General features: G+C 40.4%; 1 protein-coding gene across 16 annotated transcripts in view; it reads right to left on the bottom strand.

Moving 5' to 3' along the window:
• Positions 1 to 22,775, bottom strand: part of LOC139987702 (protein muscleblind) — a 406,475-nt gene extending 383,700 nt beyond the window's left edge. For 3 of the 16 annotated variants that reach the window (XM_072004262.1, XM_072004248.1, XM_072004251.1), the window contains exons 1-3: positions 21,889 to 22,768; positions 1,591 to 3,527; positions 343 to 698 (exon numbers count right to left, since the gene is read on the bottom strand). In XM_072004262.1, coding sequence (XP_071860363.1) covers positions 343 to 528 — 186 coding nt within the window. In that variant the 5' untranslated portion in view covers positions 529 to 698; positions 1,591 to 3,527; positions 21,889 to 22,768. Of the gene's footprint in view, positions 1 to 342; positions 704 to 1,590; positions 3,528 to 21,888 lie in introns of all 16 variants that reach the window. The other 13 variants (XR_011799903.1, XM_072004259.1, XM_072004258.1 and 10 more) reach the window with 10 other exon arrangements.
• Between the last annotated feature and the right edge of the window lie 988 nt (positions 22,776 to 23,763).

Genomic DNA, 23,763 nt, shown 5'->3' on the forward strand with positions numbered 1-23,763 from the left:
GTATATACGTATACTTGTGCACGATACAAAGCAAATATAAAAACGATTAACGAACAAAGATTTCTCGGGCGAGGAACGAACAACTCGAATAATAAATGAATCGTCAACGGCTATTTTAGTCGTGACTGTTTGTAATTCTTCCTGGACGTAATTAAAACCTGATTAAGGACAGCACTGATCCTATAGGTGACACAAATATGTGTACCTACGATAATAGATACGTGTGCGCAAGATGGATAGAAGAGGAGATAATGCTTAGCAGCCACAGAGAGTAGCCGAAAAGATGGATTATCAGGTAACCCGATGTGGAAACTCGATTATACACAATGTGTTGTTCGTTACCTTGATACTGTCGTAGCAAGCAGTGACCCGTCCGTTCTGCACCTCGACGTTAGCTGGTGGATGGGCGAACTTGCACTCCGTGTCAGGCCTGGTACACTTGTTGCGCTGGAACTCCCTGCAAACCTCTAGCTGAAGCCATCGAGAGTCCTTGCCGTTCAGTAGGTTATTCATGTTGACCATTGCCATAATTTCTGGCCCTGGAAGATCGCGGGACTTCTTTCTTTAGGCAGGGACTAACACAAAGTCTGGATTTTTCTACCGACTCTAGTTTATCCTCCTTCCTCCGTAAACCGTGGCTGTCCGTATGCTGCTCTTCCACGTAGCCTCGACTCTTTAATCTTGTTCACTCGCACCGGCTAATCTTCCCAAGGATACAATTGTTTCGCTTTTTTATTCAAATCGACTCGCGAGCGCTCATTGGCACTTACAAGAATTTCGACGAGCTAAAAAAAATTCATATCCGTTCGTACTTTCTTTCTTTCCTTCTTTCTTCCTTACTTCCTTCCTTTCTTTCTTTCTTTCTTTCTTTCTTGCTTTCTCTATCAATTCGCGTGTTGGTTCTTTCAAACTATCGACTACGGTACGACACGTATTGCTTCCGCTTTCAATCACACCAGGCCTTTCATTCACGCGCACAACCGATGAATCGTAACCTACGAAGCGTCCGCTTTCGTTCCCTTTGTCTTTCCATCGATGGAACGACTTCGATGGATATAAAGGTTCGATGCTCGAAACGAGCCGATTTTACGATAGTCGAAAATTCAATTTTATCGAGATCCAAGTTGACGAAAGTAGTTTGATAGTAGTTTGACCGTCGAAGAAGCGTTATTTAACCCTTTATGTCTCGATGGTAATTTAAAGGATCGTTTTCGTTAGAACGGTATGCAACCTTTTTAGAAATACATGCTCCTCTCGTGAAATTTTATACATTCGTTTACGTTGTACTGATTCTAACGAATATTTGCCTGTTAACATAGAACGTAACTCGGAAGATAAAGACTCGAAACAGACACTTCGTTAACGATACAAGCGAATTTATCTAAATTTATCTAAAATCATTTTATAACAAAAGCATACTACGATTAAAAGGAAATTATCGAATCGATGAAAAAGTTAAGTTTCCATAAATACATGAATGTTCGCGTTCTATCGACCACGTTCGTTCAAAACCTCGCATCTATTCGCACGATAGCTCGTCGAAATGCTCGCAGGTGCCTGGAGCTTCGATACTATGGTAAATAATGGTACCTTACGCAAGAAGTATTTCTTTGAGTAGAGTGCGATCTTATTGTCCCATGAACGAGTCCTGTGGCGAATCGATGATCTTCCAAGAGCTCGAACGATCTTCCTTGTAGATGAATCACGATTAAAAACTCGCGGAAACCGGACGACGTAATCGACGACGTAACGAAGATTTTACTTTATCCGTATGTTCGAGCGCGAATTAACCCGTCGTTACACGTTTCTTCTCGATTATCCTTTCCTTTTCCGAATTTCTCGATTTCTTTTCCTCTGTTTTAATTGCCTATGATTCGTTGTCGCGTATTATCGAACACCGTGCGTAGCGTAAAAGGCTTGCGATTGTCAGCGCCAGTTCTACGAGAAATTCTAAACTATATTTAGACCGTCGATGATCACACACACACGCACACACACGCACACACCGTTATCGCCTGGCTGCTCTTTATCAAACACAGTTGTTGTTATCGATCGCAGTACGTTCGCAGTCGTAACGCAGAGACCGAGTTTCGGTTAGCTCTGTGCTTGCCAGTTAGCGTAAAAGAGAAAGAGAGCTCTTTCCGTTCCTTTTTCTTTCTTTCGAGAGACTTTGTAATTCCAGCTAGTTTGGTAGACGTGTACGTTGATTGTCGCGTCTCGACCCTTTCGATGATTCACGTAGAAACGGTTGGCTGGAAGAGGAACGCGTTCCACCCTTCTACTCGAGGAAAGTCGGCAGAGGAAGATATTTTCACAACGTGAAAGAAAGTGAAGTAGTAGAAGAGGTGATGATATCTATGTGTGTATATTGTCAGCGATTAGGCGCTCTGGCTTCTGCGTTTTTAGGCGTTTTGCGTCGAGCTTCTGCCACGGTCGACCTGCTTTGCCTCTAGAGACAAGCTAGCGCACGAAAGATCCTCTCTCCGTTTTGTTTCTTCCTACCGATATTCGACTTGCTTCGATCTTCCTTTTATCTTCGCACGATGCACTCGTGGAGAGCTTTGGAGGGCGCTTTAGCAACTAGAGCAAGTAGTAGTAGTAGTAGTAGTAGTAGTAGTTTGGGCAAAGCTTGAAAGCCTTCGAGAAGCTATAAACGTCGACCAACGAGTGTATGCTCTCTAGGAACGCGTTGATTTTGTTCTTTATCGAATATATAGGCTGATTGTTGCTGCATTCGAGTTTTGTTGCACAGAGATATATATATATATATATAATATAATATAATATATATATAATATGTATATATATATATATATAAAGAGAGAGAGGTGTGTGTGTGTGTCAAAAAGCCGGTCGTGGTGTCCTTCAAGCCGGTTCTGAAGCTAACGCGTGTCTTGTGTGTAGTCTACTTGGACGAGGAAGGACGACTCCGAGGAGGTAGTAGTAGTAATAGTAGTAGTACTAGTAGTAGTAGTAGTAGTAGTAGTAGTAGTAGGCCGTAAGAGAAAACGGAGCTCTCGAATTTTTCGGAAAGATCACCTTAGCCACGGTTGCGCTTCTTGGAGAAGGGGCGAGATAAGGGGGCGAGATAAGGAGCAACGGTGGCGTGATACTGGCCGAGGAACGTTGAATGGGAGGAAAATGTCGGACCGAAACGTTGGAAAGAAACGGAGGGAGAAGAAGACTCGAAGGTTGGAGCAGATTCGAGTGTAAGCACGAAAGAAGGCGGTAGGCGACAAAGCGGGTAAAGAGGCAGGGGGTCAGGGGTCCAGTCGTGTGTCGGATCGTGGAGATCGTACGTGGCGGAAAGGTCGGGCCGTGGTGGTGTGCTGGATCGGGCAAAGGGAAGGGGTGGGATAGGAGAAACGTGGAAACGGTAAAAGAGAAAGACAGAATGGGGGAGGTACGGTAAGGGGAAGGGGGGTTGCGAGTTAGCGAGTGACGTTGCGTTTCCGTTCCTCGGATTTACGTCATTTATTCGGCGCACTCCTGGTTCCTCCCGCGGTCGAACTCCGGATTCTGCTGTTCTGGAAACATACCAAAAGCGAAAACTCGCGTTACTGCGGATGCAAAGGCTTAAAATGCTTCTTGTTTCTGGGGGCTGCTTGTGAAGGGTTGTGGGAAGGGTGACGATCAGACTCGGTGAAAGGCTTTGGCTTTCGGACAGAAAGATACGTAGATAGATATAGATAAATAGACAGATACGTAGATAAGATAGATAGATAGATTGATCGATCGATAGATAGACAAAGGATATATGTTCGTAGGGATTTGTACATGTACGTGTAAAGGGCCAAGTGTAAATGGATGATAAAGCAGAGGCCGCGAATGGGCAAAGGTAAAGTAGAAAAAGCGCAGGACTACCAATGCAAGCACGCTTAATCGAGTAAGTGAAGGCATCGAGGACGCGCGATCCTTGGTCGACCGATAACTTATTATACGCAATGGCGGCCAAAAGAAAGTTTAAAATTGATATCTCTGTACGATATTTTATACGTATCTATATTTAAAATTCTATTATCTTTCGTTCGCCATTGTATATGGAGTCACGATAAAAACGAAACTGATCGTACGGTTCTTCTACCGGGTGGTAGAATTCCATCATTCGCACGAGAGAAACGAAAAAGAAATGCTAACTAGATCAGATAGTCGCGATATAAAAATTGTATCGATTAACCATGCTTTCTCAAAGTAATGTTTATAACGCGATTCCAGACAACGAAATCTACGTCTGGTGCGCGCAATTCCTATCGTTTAATATTTCGTGCAATACTTGAGAAGAAATATCAAGTACACCGATTGAATGAAAAGAACGACGTTCAGAATTCCGTACGATTACGATATAAATATTAAATAAGAAGTACATATATGGGATACTGCTTCGGTCATTGAGTCGTCAGCTATGAAATTGCGTAAGCACAGGTATTCAACGCGCGAAATTACGCGATTCTTATCAATATATGCGATCGGTGATGACCGATCGACGAAAACTTTCGCCGCGCGCGACACGAGGAAGCGATTCGGGAACAAACGCTACCGTAAGTACGGTTAGCGGAACCGATGTAGCGAGATCGTAAATCGAAGTACTAAATGGCGGCCCTCTCATCGATGTAAGCGTATCGTCGGTGAAAGAGATACAGCGAGGTCGTAAAATCTGTCTGGTATTTAAGTTTACGCGTTTCGAGAACCGGAACAGTAATTTCAGACGTACGCGTGGCGTAAATTTTCCAAGAAATTAGTTTCAGATAAAAAGTTGGAGTAGGAGACAACGAAAAATTTGTTGCCCCTTTATAACGTAGCTTATAAATGTTTAAATTTTCAGAGTCTTTGACAAAACTTTCGAAATATCTGAGATTCGATGACTTTCTACTCTGCCAGCAAACCAATGATATCAACTTTACGACTTCGCTCAGCATCTCTCTCTCTCTCTCGGCAACTATACACGGTCTAGCATTTGCTTTATGTACGAGTCAGAAACAGTTAAGGTAAAGAAAAAGAAACGGCCAAAGAGGGTCGGCGAGAGAAACATAGTACAATTTTCCGTCACGCGAGTAAGCCGCTTACGAAAAGCGGGCCCGAGGCGCTCCACTCGTTTCTCATGTTACCCAGGAAGAGTTATGGGGACGTATGCGCGCGTTCAACGCGCTAGAAAATGCCGGAAAGAAAAACGTTTTCGTTCGAACCGTTTGTTTTCGCGGGGATTTTCGTGGCCACGAAAATCGTTACCATTCGAAACGATTCGACGCGTCGATTCTGACCGACCAGCGGCAATCATACCCGAGTTTCTCGCGATTAAATAAGATTTCGTCGAATTTTCTCGTCACTGACATTTTCCAACACGGTGATAAAAAGAATTGCTCGTACTGTTTCCTAAGTAAAAATCGACGAAACGATCGCGACGTTAATAATTATGTTAATTCTATACCTGATACGAACGAGAAGACAACTATTTATCAAAAGTATCGTATCAACATCGAACTCTCGAGACTTCTCATCTAACCACCCTATTCGTACAAACATGTTCGTACAAATAAATATCGAATTTTCGCTGTGATAGATTTTGAAACTCGCTACGAAACCTAAGGAGGTGTACTCGCTAATAAGATCAGCAGTTCTCAAACTGCGAACGAAACGCTGCTTCCTGCCATTTTTCCTCTCTTCTTTCTCTTCGTCAAAGCGCCACAATGTTATTCATTTTCGTAACACAGCGATATATCAAACGACAGATAATAATAAATAGGTAACTTTAGCGAAATACCGTTCTATAGTAACTTTAAGCGAAGGTTCAAATTCGCTAAATTATTGTTTCGCGATAATTTGAAACGACGAAACAAGGAAACTACTAAAACTCGTATAACGTTATTCATACAGCGTAACGAACAAACGCGAACTCTCTCTTTGTTCTTATTTCGTTGCTTCTCTTTTGCTTTTATATATATTTTTTCAGCTTTACGATAATAATTGTCCGGTCTTTAGTGCCGAGTCGACGAACTAGCGAAAAGATTTTTTTATGAAAAGTAAGCTAAAACGGAACGAATTTATTGTAACAGAAGATAGCGACATTCGTTCGAAACTTCTTTTTTATCAAGACTTCTGCTATCGTTCGATAATCGAACTTTATCGTTTCGAAAGATACTCGATAACGTCCAAGCGACTTGTACTTCGTGGAACTTCAATATTCGGTACAAATATCCCGGTATTGCACCAGTAGCTTCTACTTTTCACACAGCTAATTCAATCTAAAAGATTACTTGCAAATTAACCTATTAACTAGCATCAATTAGCGCTCTTCTCGATAAAAAAAGATATTCCCTAGCTGGCTATCGTTGTTCCCTTATCCTACAATTTTTTATACACAATTTGCTAACATTTTAATTAAATCTCTTCGTTAAAACATGCACTGGAATATGACAAACAGACTTGTAGTAATTTACAATAAAAATAAGAAATAATAATTTATACGTATTTCGAAATAAACTGTTGAAACATTCTGTTTCGTATCGATAGAGATAGAAATTGGTCAAATTTCCCACATTGCGTCATAATCTGAGGTATGTGAGAATTGGTAGGTTAACAGATACGACCTTTCGATCCATTGACTTAATCGTAGTGATAAACGAATACGGAACAACCGATTATTAAAATATAATAACGTAACTTTATAAATGAACTATTACAGCCGGTATTGCGAAGAAAGATAAGAGAAGTGGAATATCAAGAGTATCAACCGCGTATCGGCATGGTATACCACGTATCTCTGCCTCGTGACTAGTTTTTCGCGTACTCTCGAAAGACTTGGTTCGGCTCTCTCGGTCGAATCGATATACGTGCACGAATGCGGCTTCGAGCTTCGTCCACTTCTTTCACGTGACTACCGCAGAAAAAGAGGGACGACCGAATCAATATCTCACACAGACTTTTCGTGATCGTCGACGTCGACGTCGACGTCGTCGGGAACGCCACACAGCGCATTCGACTCATCCTACCATCGAAGGACGTCCTTGACGTCTGCATCGAATTCGCGCGATCTACCGAATACCTAATTGTCCCTTTGTACGACAGTCTAACGGAGTTCGAAACCTTACACCCACTAAACAACACCCAGCTTCGTCCAACTACGAACACGGATCGCTACAAATGAGATACTGCTTCGTGATTAACTGGGAATTTAGGGTATCATCCGTGTTCCAAATCATTAATGTTCTTAGTTTAATTAGAATTCGCGTTCAAGTCCAGGAATGAGAAATAACCTGAATTATGAAATGTAAATTTGTATAAAAATACTTACGCGTAGTTACATTTATTTGATCAATTTGAAATCATATAAAATGGAACGATAAATTGGTGAAACTGTAAAAAGACCGACTATTCTCCGATTTCGATGATTTTTGGATACGTCGTAGAAATCGATATTTTCAACAACTTTCCCCTATACGTACAAGGTCTGCACTTTTCCGTTCCGAGATGTTCACGAAATACTATATAACGATACTAGCCATTGAATTCTGCCCCTGGTCGTGCGTCTGTAGCACCGCTATCATTGGTTATCGGCTCCTACGAAGCGTCCGGATAAAATATCGCCTAATCCAAACCTATTATGTTATCCTTTGTTTACCGTTTATATAAGTTTCAAACAGATATCGAAAAATCATCGACGTCAGGAGACACTCACAGCCTTTCTACGGTTTCACGCATAAATTTTCTATCGTTGTAGCATATTCTTTCTTTTCTTTTTTTTTTTTTTTGTTTTTCATACTCCCATAAAAATGCATACCAAAGTAGAATACAAGATATCTGATTCTTGCAAACGAAATGCGTCAATCGAATATCAGCCTTTAACGTGCCTTTAAAAATATCGAGAATATCGTTGTATGCTTTGATCGTTGATCGAACCTCGTAAAGTCTCTTCATCTCGGTATCCATAAAGAACCAACGCAAATAAACAAGCTAATACTCGTTAATCGCATCCCACGAACGACTGCACCCCCTTTGATGCAGATCACGCGAGAGCCTGACGTTTCACCTTCGAGACGCATCCACTTTGCACCTACAGTTTCGTGTCTATTTTATAATGGAGAGAATGGAGCACGGCTTGCTACGGGATTCCGTTCGACTGTAAACGTCCACTGATCCGGATAACCATGCTAGTACCACGGTTGTTGACGTCGCGTCGTCTAACGGAGAGCGAGAGCGAGAACAAAAATAAAGGGAGGTGAATAGGCCAGGGGATGAAGAGGAACGAGAGAAATTGCGGACGGGAGAAAAATAATTTTTAACCTTTCCGATCGACTGCTCCTGATTAACCAGACTGAAACGAACGGACAACGCCGTCACACGCGGTAGGTCGCTCGAAACTGTTCGTGCGAATTCGTTCCACGATTTTTCCTTCGCTCGGCCTCGATCAACCCTCCGACCAACCCAATCTATGTCTGAACCAAGATTTTAGAATTAAAAAATTTAGAAACAAAATACAGTGAAAACGAGTGACGTTATAAATGACAAAATCTTTATTTGAGAAAATTCTGGGTAACGTTAAATTCTACTGGGAAAAATCTGGAATACACATTTTGACTGTTATCGTTTACAAGTATTGGATTTTTGATATCCCAATCATCGGTATATCCACGATAGAAAAAAAAAAAAAGAAAGAAGGAAAGAAACGAAAGGAAGAGGATAAAAAGAGAGTAATTGGAATTAACGGAATGAAACAATGAAAACGACCATCCCGGTCTGTACCCTCTCCACGCAACGAGCTTAAGAGTTGTCGTTGGCTGTAACGGAATTAGAACCGATTAAATTAGCTAAAAGGATTTTGGGCATACAGCAAGGTAGACGGTGCACCGGTTTCAATGTTGTTACAGGTGAAAACTGTTCTTTCGCTGCGTGTACACCGACACGTAGCCCGTAAAATTAACGACATCGTTAATTAGATGGATAGAGATTATGATAGCGGGGATCGTGGGACGATACCGCCATGAAATATTTCTCATCGGGGGCGAGTTAATCGAAAACGCTTTCAAGTTAGTGAAAAAAAGAAAAAGACGAGGTGTTTCCCGATCATACTTTAACTGGGCAAATTTAAATTATCGTGTTAAATACTTATCGTTAGCTAGTCGGGTGAAATAAATTCTTTTAGATCAGGAAATTATCGCACGAGTTCTCGAAATCAAGATAAATAGCGGATTTGGCAGGAAACAAAAATCCCTGATAAAACATAGGTAAATGGGCTGTTAACGCATTAACGATAACCGAATTGCGGCGAAATTTTCTCTAAAAGGACTAAGAGGTTAAAAAGGACGGCTAGACGTCTGCGAGAAACAGAGAATGTTTTACAAGTATTTACTTCAATTTAACGATATTGCAAATCAAGCTTTTAAAATTCTTATCCTTATCTTATAATCTATGAAATCGCGTCATCGACATCGTTGAACCACGTTAAAGAATAATCGTTGTAGTCCGTTCGAAAGAAAAATTGATCCACTCTGTGTCGATAGATCGTTTGTAAGAAAGCCTATGCGAAGAAATCGTTTCGCCGAAGCGGAAAGCTTCAAGCAAAACGGTAGAATGAAATCGCAAGGAGAGGAATACATTTTTAGATTGTCAGAGTCGCCGAGGTGGAAGCGTTATTTCTGATACTTTCGGGGACAGCGATATTTACGACGGTTCCCACCGCCGTCGTACGTTTGCGTTCTATTGAACGCAGTATGTGCAGCAGGAGGCAAGAAAAGAAAAAGAGAGGATATTAGAAAAAACGAACGAGAAACAAATTCTTTAGAAGGATCTTGAAATTCACCTAGTCAAGCAGCGAAGAGAAAGACGTCTTCCTCATTCACTGTGCGAATACGAGCATCTGTGTATGCAAGTCTAAAACCTCCGCACGAATTCCAACGCGGTCTGATGTCTTCCTGCCGACAACAAGTATTTCTTCTTGTTCGTTTTTGCATATGCATTCCCGCATTCCAGGGCATCTGGATATATGTATACGAACACGAAGACGACAGTGTCGTCTCGCGCGACGATCACGAGCTCTTCTGCATCGATGAACTTCAAGAAACTTCAAGAAACTTCCAGGATATCCGCAGACATACGTTCACGGACGATTCGTCGATTCCAAGTTCGTTCATTAAAGAGATTACCAACCGTACGAAATTCTTGGTAAACGCGCTAAAAGTAATTGGCTGTGGAATTTACCGTCTATCTTATCAATACTCGGCAAAAAGCGGACAAGGGAGCTTCCGTCAAAGTAAAAGACAAAATTTAATAATTTCATCTCGCATTTTGCTCTCAAAGAAGTTGTTGATTCCTAGCAATTGTGAATATAGATTTTAATATATTTTAATCGATCGATATTGATGCCGATGTTCCGAATAATTTTATCCACTGAAATTTTATTACAAATGGAACGCATCTTCTTGAAACTTTCGATAGCTGAAATTCAAACGGACGCTTTATATTCGATATTTATTAAATAAATGATTTATATAGACATCTGCTTATTAGACTTATCGTATAGCAACTTAAGGTCGCCAAGGAAAGGGATAAGAAAGCAAAATGCAACCCGAAGAAGCGAGAAACCGCAGGTTGAATAGGAAACAGACACACCGAAGATAATCGATGATTGTCTAACACCTGTCAGAACAGTTCACCGTGAAATACGTGTCAACTGTGGTGAATGCGGATCGATGAAAGGATCCAGTGGTATCGGAACAAGACCTTGAGCTTTTATTGCTCCGCAGACAGAGGTTTTCCCTGCAAAGTACCTTCCCTCTATGGCCCCGCACAAAAGAACACAATTCTATAGAAGTATACCTACAACCCGACAATCTTCTTAAAAGGTTAGCAAAAGTCAAACATCACGGAAAGGTAAAAAGCGTGCTCCTCGACGGTTTTGATTTCACTAGGAAAACGAGTCTATTGCGACCTCGCGACCTGTCCCTATAGACGATTGTATCGACTTTAATCGCTAACAGATGTTAGTAATCTGCCGGTAATTACACAGCTTGAACTTCTTCCTTTCGAATCCTTTAAGATTTTCCATAATATTTTCTACAATTAATCAAATCTTCAAAAGCCAGACCTTGTTAATTTTCGGGGCTCGTTATCGTCAAATTCATTGCGTAAGACGTCTTGTATAAGGAGATAAGCATTTGTTATATATAACGTATCTATAGGAAATTGTTAACGGTATTAACACGACGGCGCGTGTATTTACTTTTTCATACTCGAAACGAGTTATTCCAGTATTTTCGTGCCAATTGTTTCTTATTTTATCTATAATTATTTTATACTCCATATCGCACCAACGCAATGTCCTATTCTGAAACTAGAAATCCACGCAAGTTCTCCAAATAACAGGTGATTTCATCCAGCAATTACCCATGATATCATCCGCGTTAGACTTCAATGCACACTTTGTTCCCTGCTACCACACATCCACCAGTATTTTTAACTCAAATTTACATTCGTTAACATCATTGTACGTACTGTTCGCGTAAAATACTTCCAACCATAAAGAAGAGAAAAATGGAAAAACAGAGTCATCCAAAGTGTTAAACTTTTCGATGTTTTCCGAAACCTCCAAGTAAGTAATTCAGTGATGTAACGAAGAAAGAAACGCTTACGATATAATCAGAAACGATCAATCGTTACGACGAAAGGAAAGTTACCGAACTAAATATAATAGCCCCGCTGGTTTGCTAAGTATTTAACGCGAAAACAACTGAAATGTTTCCTCGTGGAACTAAGCTGAACGAGCCAACTTCTACAATAAGACCGAACGCCATACTCCAAAAGCCGCCGGTATTATCAGCTGAATGGAAAACAATGGCGATATTGATCGGCGATTCGCGGGCATCGGTTCGAACCTACACCATTTCACGTATGTCTGCGTCTATGTGTGTACACTACCGTTCATAAATATCTAGACGCTTTTGGCGAATTTCTGGTGACAATACGTAAATTTAAACGATTATCGGTACCTAACGAGTCCTTATAGAGTTAGCAGAATGTATAAATTCCAATTATTATATGAATTTTTACTCATAATAAACTTTATAAACTCCAGTTAAAAGCTTGGTAACAACGTATTACGATTAATCAGCAATAATCGATTCGTCATTTTTCTCCTGCTTCGAATAATATGCTTCATTTTTCTAGTTAAATATGTTACCATCTGCTCGCACTAAAACAGTTACCGAACAGAGTCGTTCGATTCTCGAGAATTTAAGTATCTACTACGATATATTCCCCGATGTGTTTTATAAATTATACTTAGAAAAAATTATTGAAAAAATCACTGTGGTTGCCGAGGAAAAATCTCTCGTCTTATGTATGCTGAAAAAGGCAGTCGAGCGTCCAGATACTTTTGAGCGGTAATGTACGTGGGTGGCACGCACACGCGCGATCACGCTCCGCTTTACACCCACATTTTCGGAATTTAAGTGCCTATGAATTAACAAGTTACCGCACATTTCGTGAAATACCGGTAAACTCTAGAGAATTATCTCTACCCTTCGAATTTGTATTTGTCCATGAGCAAATACCGCGGTAAATTTCTCCGAAGAAAAATGCGACTGTCAGCGTGCGATTGTTCGGATATAATTCGAGAAAACTAATAAACTGTCAGTCAGACTTCCAATTTCCCATATTTAGTAATTATTTTACTAATGGATTACCTACACCTATCTTCGCGTGTCATTTCCTTTCAGTAAAAAATAAATTATATATTTACATTCGTGCGAAGATTAAAACTCGAAACTAAATGAATATGTCTTTATCGACTTTTAATTCCGAGATTGTAAAAATTTCTGGCTTCGTATAACACCGGTGGAAAGTTCCACATAGTTTGTCTGATCGTATAAACATTATATTTCCAACTAATTTTGCTATCGATTTGAAATTCACATTGCAACAGAAATTTATCATGTCATCTTATAAATAAATCACAAGTTCTTTGAACGGATCGAAATGAAGCAATTTATTTAATTATTGGTCTCTTATCTTAATATATTTCTTCCCATTTTTTAACGAGTTATTTCTAGTTTATCGTTGATTTCTTTTTTAACGTATAAAGGTGGAAAATGTGAGTAAATATATCTATTATTCTATTAACGTTCGTGCTATACAGATTTTCGAGCTGATTTCTTAACTTTCCCCGATAAATTTCCGCTAAAAACATATATCTATCGATTCTGACACATGTTTTGTATTTATTTTTTTAACCCGCACAATATTTAGACAATAATTCACATCATCAAAGCCATTCGAGCTAAAGAAAATACAGTTGAAAAATATCGAGGATAAAGATGACCAGACACGCTATACAATTTGTCAAATATTTAAGCAAAATTGATTTGCAAATGAGGACATTACCGATTTTCCAAGAAAATTTTCATTTGCTAAAAATGTACTCCTCTCTGAATAGGCATCCGTTACTAAAGAGAAAACCATATTTTCGTTTCTTTATAATTCCTAAAACATGTCTCATATCGTAGACAGAAGAGATTCTCCGATTCGATTCCGAAAGTGGATAGGGTGTATAGGATGTCGTTTCCTGTTGAAAAAAGCGTTGCGGCGCATAGAAACTCGTTCCGACGGAAATTATTCGCTGCGTAATTACACGGCTATTCCTACCGAAACAGTCGAGGGGTACGGCGGCTCCGTCCTCGAGCTTAGTGAAAATGATGCTACAACACGTTGAGACTCGTCGCGATGCGTATGCTTTTCCTAATGTACCGAGGCGCCTTTCCTCGCACCGAATCTATTCTTTCGATAGGTACCAGTTTCTATCGTCGAGATGGACACCCCACGAGATACATCGTTCCTGAGTTTTCTACTATTTTCTTAACGCGATTGCTCACCGAATTTTAGCTCCTTGTCATTGTAATACGCTGAAAGGTATGGCTGATAGATTAAATTTGTTATTTAGGCACAGATGTGTAAACATTGTATTAGAGTTATTTATGTAATTTTATTATTTTCTTCTATGCCCTGTCTTTCACCGCTTGAAAGATGAAAGGCGATAGAAATAAAAATGAAAAAGTGGCAACATCGAAAGGTTGAAAAACGAGAAATAATTTGCAGATGAAACAAATATTCGAGTCTATAACAAAATCGTAGAAAGAAGGGGTGAAAAAGTAGAAAAGTTAATGTACACATCTCCCAGTCCTGACCAAACTATCGTCGGTTGGGAAAATATAATTAGATAAAACGTAAAACTGTCGCAATATACAAGGACGTGGAGGGGTGGTAAAAAACCGCTGGAAAGCAATTTGACGCCACAGAGTAGATGCATCGGGACGCTTTGAAGCCATAAATTCGTGCAGGATGGCGAGGGCGCGACTACGGAGAGGCAGTCGTCCAATCGGACGTCGCGCTCGGCTTGCTCGTTCATGCATTTCAACGCTTGCAAATCATTCATTCTGACTCATTGTCGAGAAGTCGGCCGCTATACGTGTACCGTCACAGCAAAATGCTCTCAACGATGAAATTCCACATGGGAACATTCTGCGCGAGCGTGTGCACGCGTGCGCGCAACGACCCAGCTAGGCGAGCGCGTTTCGACCCTGTGCCCTTGAATATTTATCGTTTTCTGCGAAATCAAATTCTATCGCAATGAATGTACCATCAGCCCCGGCTAGTTCGGTAGGAAAACAGAATTACGATCGGCCCGCTTTTAAATTAAAAACAACCCGACCGTTTTCCACCCCCACCCCTATGAACTCCCTTTTTTCCTGCTCTGAAGCTACGTCGAAAAACATAGCATCGCTAGAGACAAAATTTATTACGAACTTGAAATATACATACATGGCTTTAGGAATACGAACCTATGGATAACTTGTTAAGGAATTTTTTAGTTAATTTCTCTAAAGCAAATTGGAATAGTAATTCTCTAACTATACTATTTAAATGGGAACAAATAACTGAATTTACAACATGGAAATAAGGGGGAAAATACATACGTATAACTACATCTTTTGGAGAAGTAATACGTAATTTTGTAAGCGACAAACATCTAGCCACATAATACTATTGAATTTCTCACGCAACAGCCCAATTTTCTAAACCACGAGAGAAACAACATCGTATATAGCTATGTTTCATAGCGCTTTAAAAATAAACAAATACATACATCCCAAACGTGAAATAAAAATATATCTCCGTAAAATGCAATTTTTCGATTGATCTCTGCACGTAACGCGAAGAGATAGGTCAGCCACGAGGAAAAAGAGGGACGCAGGCCGAGATACACATGAAGATTCGGTTGAAAAGAGAGAGAAAGGAATGTAGTAAGACTATAAGTTCGTTCAGGCGTCCGAAAAAGGGGAACGTAAGAACGCCCGTGGATTTTCGTTGATGTATCGCTCGAGGCATATGCGCGCCAGTGGTCCGGAGAGAAAGGGACACCGATAGATCGGGCTTGATGACAGCAGAGAGAGAGAGAGAGAGAAATATTTGTAGGTTACGTTGGCGGGTCAACGCCACCTATCTTTCCCTCGCGGGAGCAGGCTGTCACGGGACTAAAATTAAAACGAGGCACACCCACCCCGCCTACACATATACGCGATGCCCAGAAATGTTCAGGGACAGACACTAAAATCGACCTTAAGGCTTCGAGCTTTCTCTCCCTTTCTCTTTTTCGTCGTTAACGTTGGCAACGCGTTATATACTACATATGTACAGGGTGTTCCAAAAAATTGTGGTCAATCTTCAGAGACGTCCGATGCTCGTCAAAAGAAAGGAAAATACATTATTAAACGTGGATCTAGGTATCATTGATTTCGAAGTTGTATGAAAATTTCAACTACGAGTCTGTAATAGTCCAACGAACTATCGTGTTATCCGCCACGCCATTTAAAAAAATATGGCGTACAGTAAACCGGTTAACCGTTGGATAAATTGACACAATGGATCGAAGATTACCATCTATTATCGAAAGATAAGTGGAAAGCTAGTGATCTTTCAACGCGTGCGTGTTTTTATGAGGAAACGCATCGAAACCCTCGTCGAGCAGAAGTCATATTTGAACAAACGATATAAAAATGTCATATAATTGAGGAGCTAGTGATGTTTGAACCCGCGCTTACTACCGCTATTTTGCTCATTTTGACGAGTATTACGTACTACTGAAGTTTTTGATACATCCTGTACTTTACGTTCGTCCCTTGTCGTTGTTCCTTACCCCCTTTGTGCTTTCAGCCTCGACGACTCGCCTGTCCTTTAACGCAAAGCGATGCCATGTCTCACGAATTGCGTTGTCGTTCGCAAGTGTACTTCTTGCGCGCGCCACTACCTCTTCCTGTTCCCTCCCCATCGACTTTCTTTGATGAGTTTCTAATAAGCGCATGCAACGTTATACGCTAACAACGTATCTGCTTCTATATCCTCACTTTCACCGTATCACACGACTACGACGATTCTTGTTACCGCGCACGTCTTTTTTTTTTTCGTACGCTTTCGGAGTTCACATAGATGCAACTGGTGCGCGAGCATCTCTATGCATATATATATATATATATATATTGCACGAAAACGAAATTTTGTCGGACGTAGAGAGTTCGTAATCTAGATGGCCTTCCCGCGTTATCGATCGACCGGGCGTCGATAAGTTTTCCGTACCGACCGCGGAATCGTGGTGATTATGTTGTCCTAGAAGAGTCGCGCGACTACACGGAGGCAGAAATACCGCGATTAGAAGGACATATATCTTACGCCTTACGCCACGTCGTGGCGTCGCGTGTAACCGACCGGGCGATCTGTGAAACGATTTACGACTTCGTGGGCCAACTACGTATAGATCCTGCACAGCCACGACCCAGCGAAAATTCGTCCACGGATGTTTTGTGGAGATTGTAAATTAACGACATTTGATATAAATGTGATTTTCTGTTTGGCACACGACCAACACGAAATGGTATAAATAGAAGTTCCTCGCCGGGGATCCCTACCGCGTTTGTAACTCTATACACAATTTCTGTGTTTTATTTTCGGGAACGGTTTTACCGTAAAAGCGTGACAAAAACGTGAAAACGCACGGACGGCTCACGGGGAACTAGAACTTCTGACACACTATTAACCAAGATAATTTCGACTCGGTTACGTCACACAATCCATAACACACCGATTACTCTGTCTTTCTCCCTCTCTATCTTTACTTCTATGTATTTCGCTTCTTGTATCTTAGTATCGTGAATCGTGATCACGGACGATGATGTCATGGGGTAATTCCTACCGATTCTAGAAGAACTGCTCACGATCATCTTCGTTGGAAATTTCCTTTTAACACTAAACTACCAAATGTGTTAAAACGGCGCATCGTAAATATCTTGTTTTTACGATTTGTTTGTTTTTATTAAAAAGATACAGGGCTGCACGACAACTACATCGAGATACATATATTGAAACTTGGTAGTTCTAATAAATGATAAAATGAAATTCATAGTGCAATAGCGAATACATGATATCTATTTTTAAATCTTCCTGCAGGGAGAATTGAACAATAGTTGTAACTATCTTCATCTACGGCAAACACGACAATCAGAGTGGAAGATAACGATAAAACAGATAATATCTCTGAAATATGGAATAGTAACAGTCAGTGATACGCTTTACGCAATTCAACAATTTATTCATATAAGAAAATACAAATATTTTACTGTGTGTAATAAATGCGTTTAACGCAAGTGCATCGCTTATCAATTTATGAGTAAAAATTACCGTGCTATAATCATCAACGTGCGCAGCGAAGATAATGGAGACGTAACGTAGATAAAATTCCTGCGCTGCAAATATGTGTCGACACTGTCAACCTAACTGTCAAGGTGATTCAGAAAAAACGACTCGAAAATGTCTATCATTTATTTGTGGATATACTTCAAGCCGATTAAAAAAATGAAATTCCTTTAACATAAGAACTACCAAAGCGATCAAATTCATAAAAATTACATAAGTTGATATATCGTATTATGTACTTACACTGTGTGTGTATATATATATAACTGTAGGTGTACAACACTGGAATAAAAATATCCTAGATACATATTCGATACTTGAGAATAAGGAAGAAGAAAGAAGAGTCAGAACAGAATCCAGATTTCTAGTATTGATTGCCAGTAACTGTAAGGTAGTTCTAAATAATCAGAACGAACTCCAGTGTTTTTAGGGTACTGTACGAACAACTGACACGAGTTCTAGCTCAATTTCAATTCTAGTCGAATCATCGATCAACCGAGTTGTTTTTAACATCATTCAAGCATCTAAAAAAAAAACTGAACTGTAAGTAGCAAATCAGAAGCACGGATATAAAGAAATGACGCGACGCGGCGCAACGATTGTTCCAGCCATAAGCGCAGAGCAGTTTGCATCCTATTACTCATCCTATTACTCTTCCTATTACATACTCGCTTCGATCTGCAACGATCCTCTGACATGCATACAGCCTACACGGCAACACCATAGGTGTGACTTCCTGCGATCTTCGTAAACAAGGACATCGCGTTTTAAAAAGGGTTCGCGGCATGGAGTAGTATGTAGTAAGACTCAATAAGATAAAAGACACCGAGGTCGGAATGTTAGTGGGACACGCCCACGAAGGTACTGTAATTCGATGCGTTAGGCCACGCACACCGATACGTGTAGGATGCACTCCATACACTTACACGTCAATTCGTACGACATCTTTACGTCACGTAGAAATTTGCCTTCCATTATGTCCTATTACGGGAATATCATTTATCTATTCGCCTTGTATTCCGTTAATTAATCCTCCGACTATCGAAGGTACAGTAGAACATCCATTTATTACCAAAAAATTTCATATCCATTTTATTGTTCGACTATCGTCATATCATTTCCCATTAGTTAACCTATTTAGCATTTAATATGAGATTAATTTTATACGCGTTAACGCCTTATGTGTAATGGCATCAAAGAGAAAATTCTACGAGCTAAGGATCACAAAATCCATAATATTGAAAGCATTTTTAATATTTTAAAATATTTGTGGCGCTACAAATGGAATATTCCAATGACTTCAAGAACAAGCAGGAAGTAATTAAAGATAACGTAACATATATTACAAACTTGTTAGCACATCGAATCTAGTTTCAAACAGGTTAATAGAAAAGTTGAGTTTTTCTCAAATCCAACAACTATCCTGAAGCAATCTTGTTTAAGCAATGATCTTATAATGCCGTACACTACACAAAGTATAAATTTGAGACCATAATCCTCATCAGTAAACAGCTATATTTCCCATTTATTTACACATAGAATAACGCTGCAATAATCGTTTCGTATCGTGATTAACTTCTTTATTGAAGTATTTAAAGTGAATGAGAGAACAATACAAACAAATATATACGAAACAATGCACATTCTTCAGTTGGCAAATCCACCAATTCGTACAAATGATTTTCAAGTACATAATTAACATGATGGCATTTATTATTATTAGTAGTAGTAGTAGTATTATTATTAAGCATAATGAAGTGATTAAAAGGAAAAATGTTTAAGATAAAGCATTGCAAAAGCTAATAATGTCGTAATCTTAATAGAATTTTGATGTAATTATTTCTCTTGAAATACTTACAATGTAATTATTTCTTTGAAAATAAAAGAAGATGTACCATTAATTAAATTAACAGAAACTATATCTAAGAATCTAGAAACAGAATAGGACATTAAATACAAGATACGTAAGATATGTAACTGATATAAATAAAACAAACGATATCTTTCTTTCCGATTTAAAGAAACTTGCACAAGATATCCAATTGCAAGTTTGGTCTCAAACTTATATCCAGTAGTGCAAGTGAAATATTCGCGGAATATAATTGTCTCCTACGTATTTGGAAGTAAACACGCAAGTGATAAAATAACTTAGAAAAACGTCGGAATAGGACAAGCTATTTTCGAAAGTCCAGTATCTTGAAAAAGTAAGATTGTATCTAAGGATAACAGGTCATATACCTGCTTCTACTGGAATGTGAGGGGATCGAAGTGCCTCCGTGTCTTATACAATCGAAACAGTTTTCAAAATTAAACCTACTGCTCATTTACCTAAGAAAATAATCTACCTAAATTTTTAATCGCACGTGGATTATTTCATCCGTCAATTGCCACGCAACTAAATATTTATGAAATATAAATATAACTGAGCTTGATTGGTAGTCCATGCTTTTCAGAAGTTCAGAACAGTTTACAGGAAGGAAGAAATATATATTTTAATTCTAATCGAGAAACGATTATGTACGATTACGGCGATGAAAATGCCATGAAAAGTGGTCAAACAGCATTTTACATATTGTTTGTGAAAAAAATAGTGGTCAGAATATTTATCACAGCCACCAGCTAGATACTTAGATAGATCTAAAGTAACGAGTTTCGCGAGTGCATTTCTCACGCATCACGTTATCTTGTTTTAGGAACGTGCATGGCACGAGTGATGCATCTACATCGGTAACCAAGCTTCGAACCTATCTACGTTCACGGGAATATTTTTGTCCGCGGAAGAATTATTTCACGGAATTACGTCATCGAACACTTTTGTTAAAAATCATGAACACCGGAACATTAAATTATATACGTACTATTCTCGTTACGAAAGCGACGAAAATGCCAAACTATGCATTAATTTAATACTAGAACTACCGTCGACTAACGGATAAAACTTTTAAAAAGAAATCACAGCAAGAAAAGAAACGAGCTCTCGTCCATATACTTTACCGGAAAATTCAAACTTTCAAGAAACGAAGCATTATAAATATATAAAATTTCTATTGCATAACTGAACTAGCATTGTTAATTAAATTTTACAAGCCATAAGTGAGAAGTTGGCAAATTTGATAATGAGAGAAATTAACTTTTACGAGCACGCTTTATGAATTACAAATTAATTAATTATACCATTGAATTTGATTAAAATTGTAAAATTATAAAAGAAAAATCTAGGACTTGCAACTTTTCATCAATTCATTGGCATTATTGTGCAAGAAATTCTAGGTAGTTCCAGTATTAAAATAATAATAAAAAAGACCGAATTGACATTATCGAAATATGATGAAATAAAATTTGCCGCGCTAGTAACCGTTACTTTGAATAAATAAATCTCGTACTTCGACGGCGTGAAGAAACGAGGAATTAATGACACGTGGTTAATCGGTCGACTCACATTTACGCACGTAACGCGCATTACACGGTTTCAATTCATATATTTTGTAAAATACTTATGTATAATGGAACGTTAAAACGATTGTCAATATATGATTTGTCCCAGACCAAAACGTGACAGATCAAAATGCCTGTCTATCATTTCACGTTTAAAACTAAGAGCTATAATAACAAACAAACTTGCGCGCGTTTTTTTCTACGTCGCAATGGTAACGGAGAAAACAGAGATAACGCACGCGCGTATTTCGATAATTACAAACATACCTACAGCTCGAAGGTTATGTTTCGTATGACAACATCCGTCTCCGTATGGCGAACGAAAACCCGTGCAATATGGAGCAATGATCAAGTCAGCTGCCAATCTCAGCTTTAATTCGAATGAATCGAAACACGATAAGCAGAATGAACGCTCGGGCATGAGGAACGTGTAAAATGAATTTCGTTAAGTGATCTACGTACTCTTGAATAGCATAAACAACGGAAATAGTAACATCATCGTTTCCGCAACGGCGTAAAAACGCAATTACGGAAACGATGACGTCATTGGCATGACGACGTGAACCGTAATATATGTCCAAATGCATACAGCACAGCGCCCACGCGCGGGCAATGGCGTGTACGACTTATTGCTCTATAGCTGCACGTATATACGAACATATGTATATAGATGTACGCGTACACATACATATGTATCGTAAAATAGAGAGAGCTCTGTACTACCTTGCGCCGGAACACGCGGAGGTATCAGCCGCGATCTCGCCGTGATGTCGGTCACCGTGACAGGTTAGGCGGTCGGCGAGCCTTCTCGTTGGTTCTTCTGGAGTTTGCAACTTCTCACTGTGGTAACGAACAACACACCAATAGTAGATACATATATATATAAGATATGTATATATATGTATATATATATATATCTTATTTGTCAGCACTTATATCAACAATGACACGGCTTGTTCTTTGAACGTGTGACATACGAGCTGCGAATTTAATAGCCTTTAAGGACGCTGCACTTGCTCTCTTCCTCACTAAAGATAGAAGAAACGGCGAAAAAGGTACTTTCCGTTTTACTACTCTCACCATACAGTTCCGGTCGATCAGCCGGATCTCGCGACACCAAAAATCACGAAAACTTGTTTTCTCACTTGAACGATGCTGGCCCGGATGATGCGTGCTTGCTGTGAACTGCTGCACTGTTCCAACTCATAATCGGCTTACTCGATCACAAAAGAATTCCGTATTTTTTTTTATATATTCGCTCGCGTTTTTCCCTTCAGTACGGCCGCTGCTAAGAAACCACGCGCGACTAAACGACGATTGCGAGAGCAATAACGACGACGTACTGCGTGTTTGACGATGACGACGGCAGTAGCAGCAGCGGCAACGGCGGCGGTGGCGGCGGCAATGGCGACGACGTGCAACGACGGACGACGTCGGAGGGACCGGTTGATGGAACGGGGCAAATATATGCAGCTGACGGAAGCCTCGAATGCGATTTTGTAAGAGGGTGAAAAGGTAAGGCGAGCAATGCTGGTTAGGCGACGGGATTGCGACTGCTTGCTGCTTGCTTGGCTAGCCGCTAGCGGGGGCCTGGCGCGACACCGACTGTCCGATGCCAGCGCCCCCTCTTCCCTCCCCCTCCCCTCTACCCTGCCCCTTTCGCTCCCACCTCGTCTGTCCCACCACTCCTCCACTACTACTTGCCCGCCTTCTACCTTTCTCGCTCTTTTCCATACCACACAACACAAACCTACTTCTCCTACTTCTCTCTCTCTCTCTCTCTCTCCCTCTCTCTCTCCCTCTCTCTCTCTCTATCTATCTATCTATCTCTCTCTCTCCTTCTCTCCAGCCGCTATCTCCTTCTATTTCATTCGCTTTTCCGTATTCCCCTCCGTCTATCTCGCTTAATCACACCTACGGTCTTGCACGATTCACACACTCGACCATCATTTCGTAGCTTCTCTTTTCTCCAACATTTTGTCCCCCTCGTTCTTCGTCTAATATGCAATAGATCTATGTTTTCTTTCTTTCTCTTTCTACCATCTATCGCACAACTATGCACCCCCTCACTAATTTCAACCCCTCAAAGCTTTCTCTCTCACTGTCCCACTCCCCTTTCCGTTACCCCCTCGCTTTATCATTCTCACCCTATCTTCGTTGAATCACCCGGCTTCGTCTCGCTTGATCGTACGTACGAACTTTCGTGACACACACCGTCTCGTTTTCCTTCTCTCTCATTCTCTCTCCCTCTGTCTCGTTCGTTCCCCTTTTGTCTCTGTTTCACCATCGTTTATCTTCCTTTTCTCTCCTTTCTCCGACTACGAGGAGCCATGATCCCCTCCTCCGCATAATATGCTACCCGTCTCACCCCTCGCTGCACCCATGCGGCCGTATACCATGCCACGTCGCCGTCACCGCCACCACCGTTGCCGCTGCCGCTGCCGCCGCCGTTGCCGCCGCCACCGCCGCCGCCGCCGCCGCCGCCGCCGCCGCCGCCGACGATGAGGCACCAACCGCCCCTCTCCATGGCTCAATAAGCATCGTTGGCGCGCATGCGCCGATCTAGTCCCCACCACCCACACTCTTTATTAGTTTATC

This window comes from Bombus fervidus, chromosome 5 (genome assembly GCF_041682495.2).
Source record: "Bombus fervidus isolate BK054 chromosome 5, iyBomFerv1, whole genome shotgun sequence".
Classification (NCBI taxonomy): Eukaryota; Metazoa; Arthropoda; class Insecta; order Hymenoptera; family Apidae; genus Bombus; species Bombus fervidus.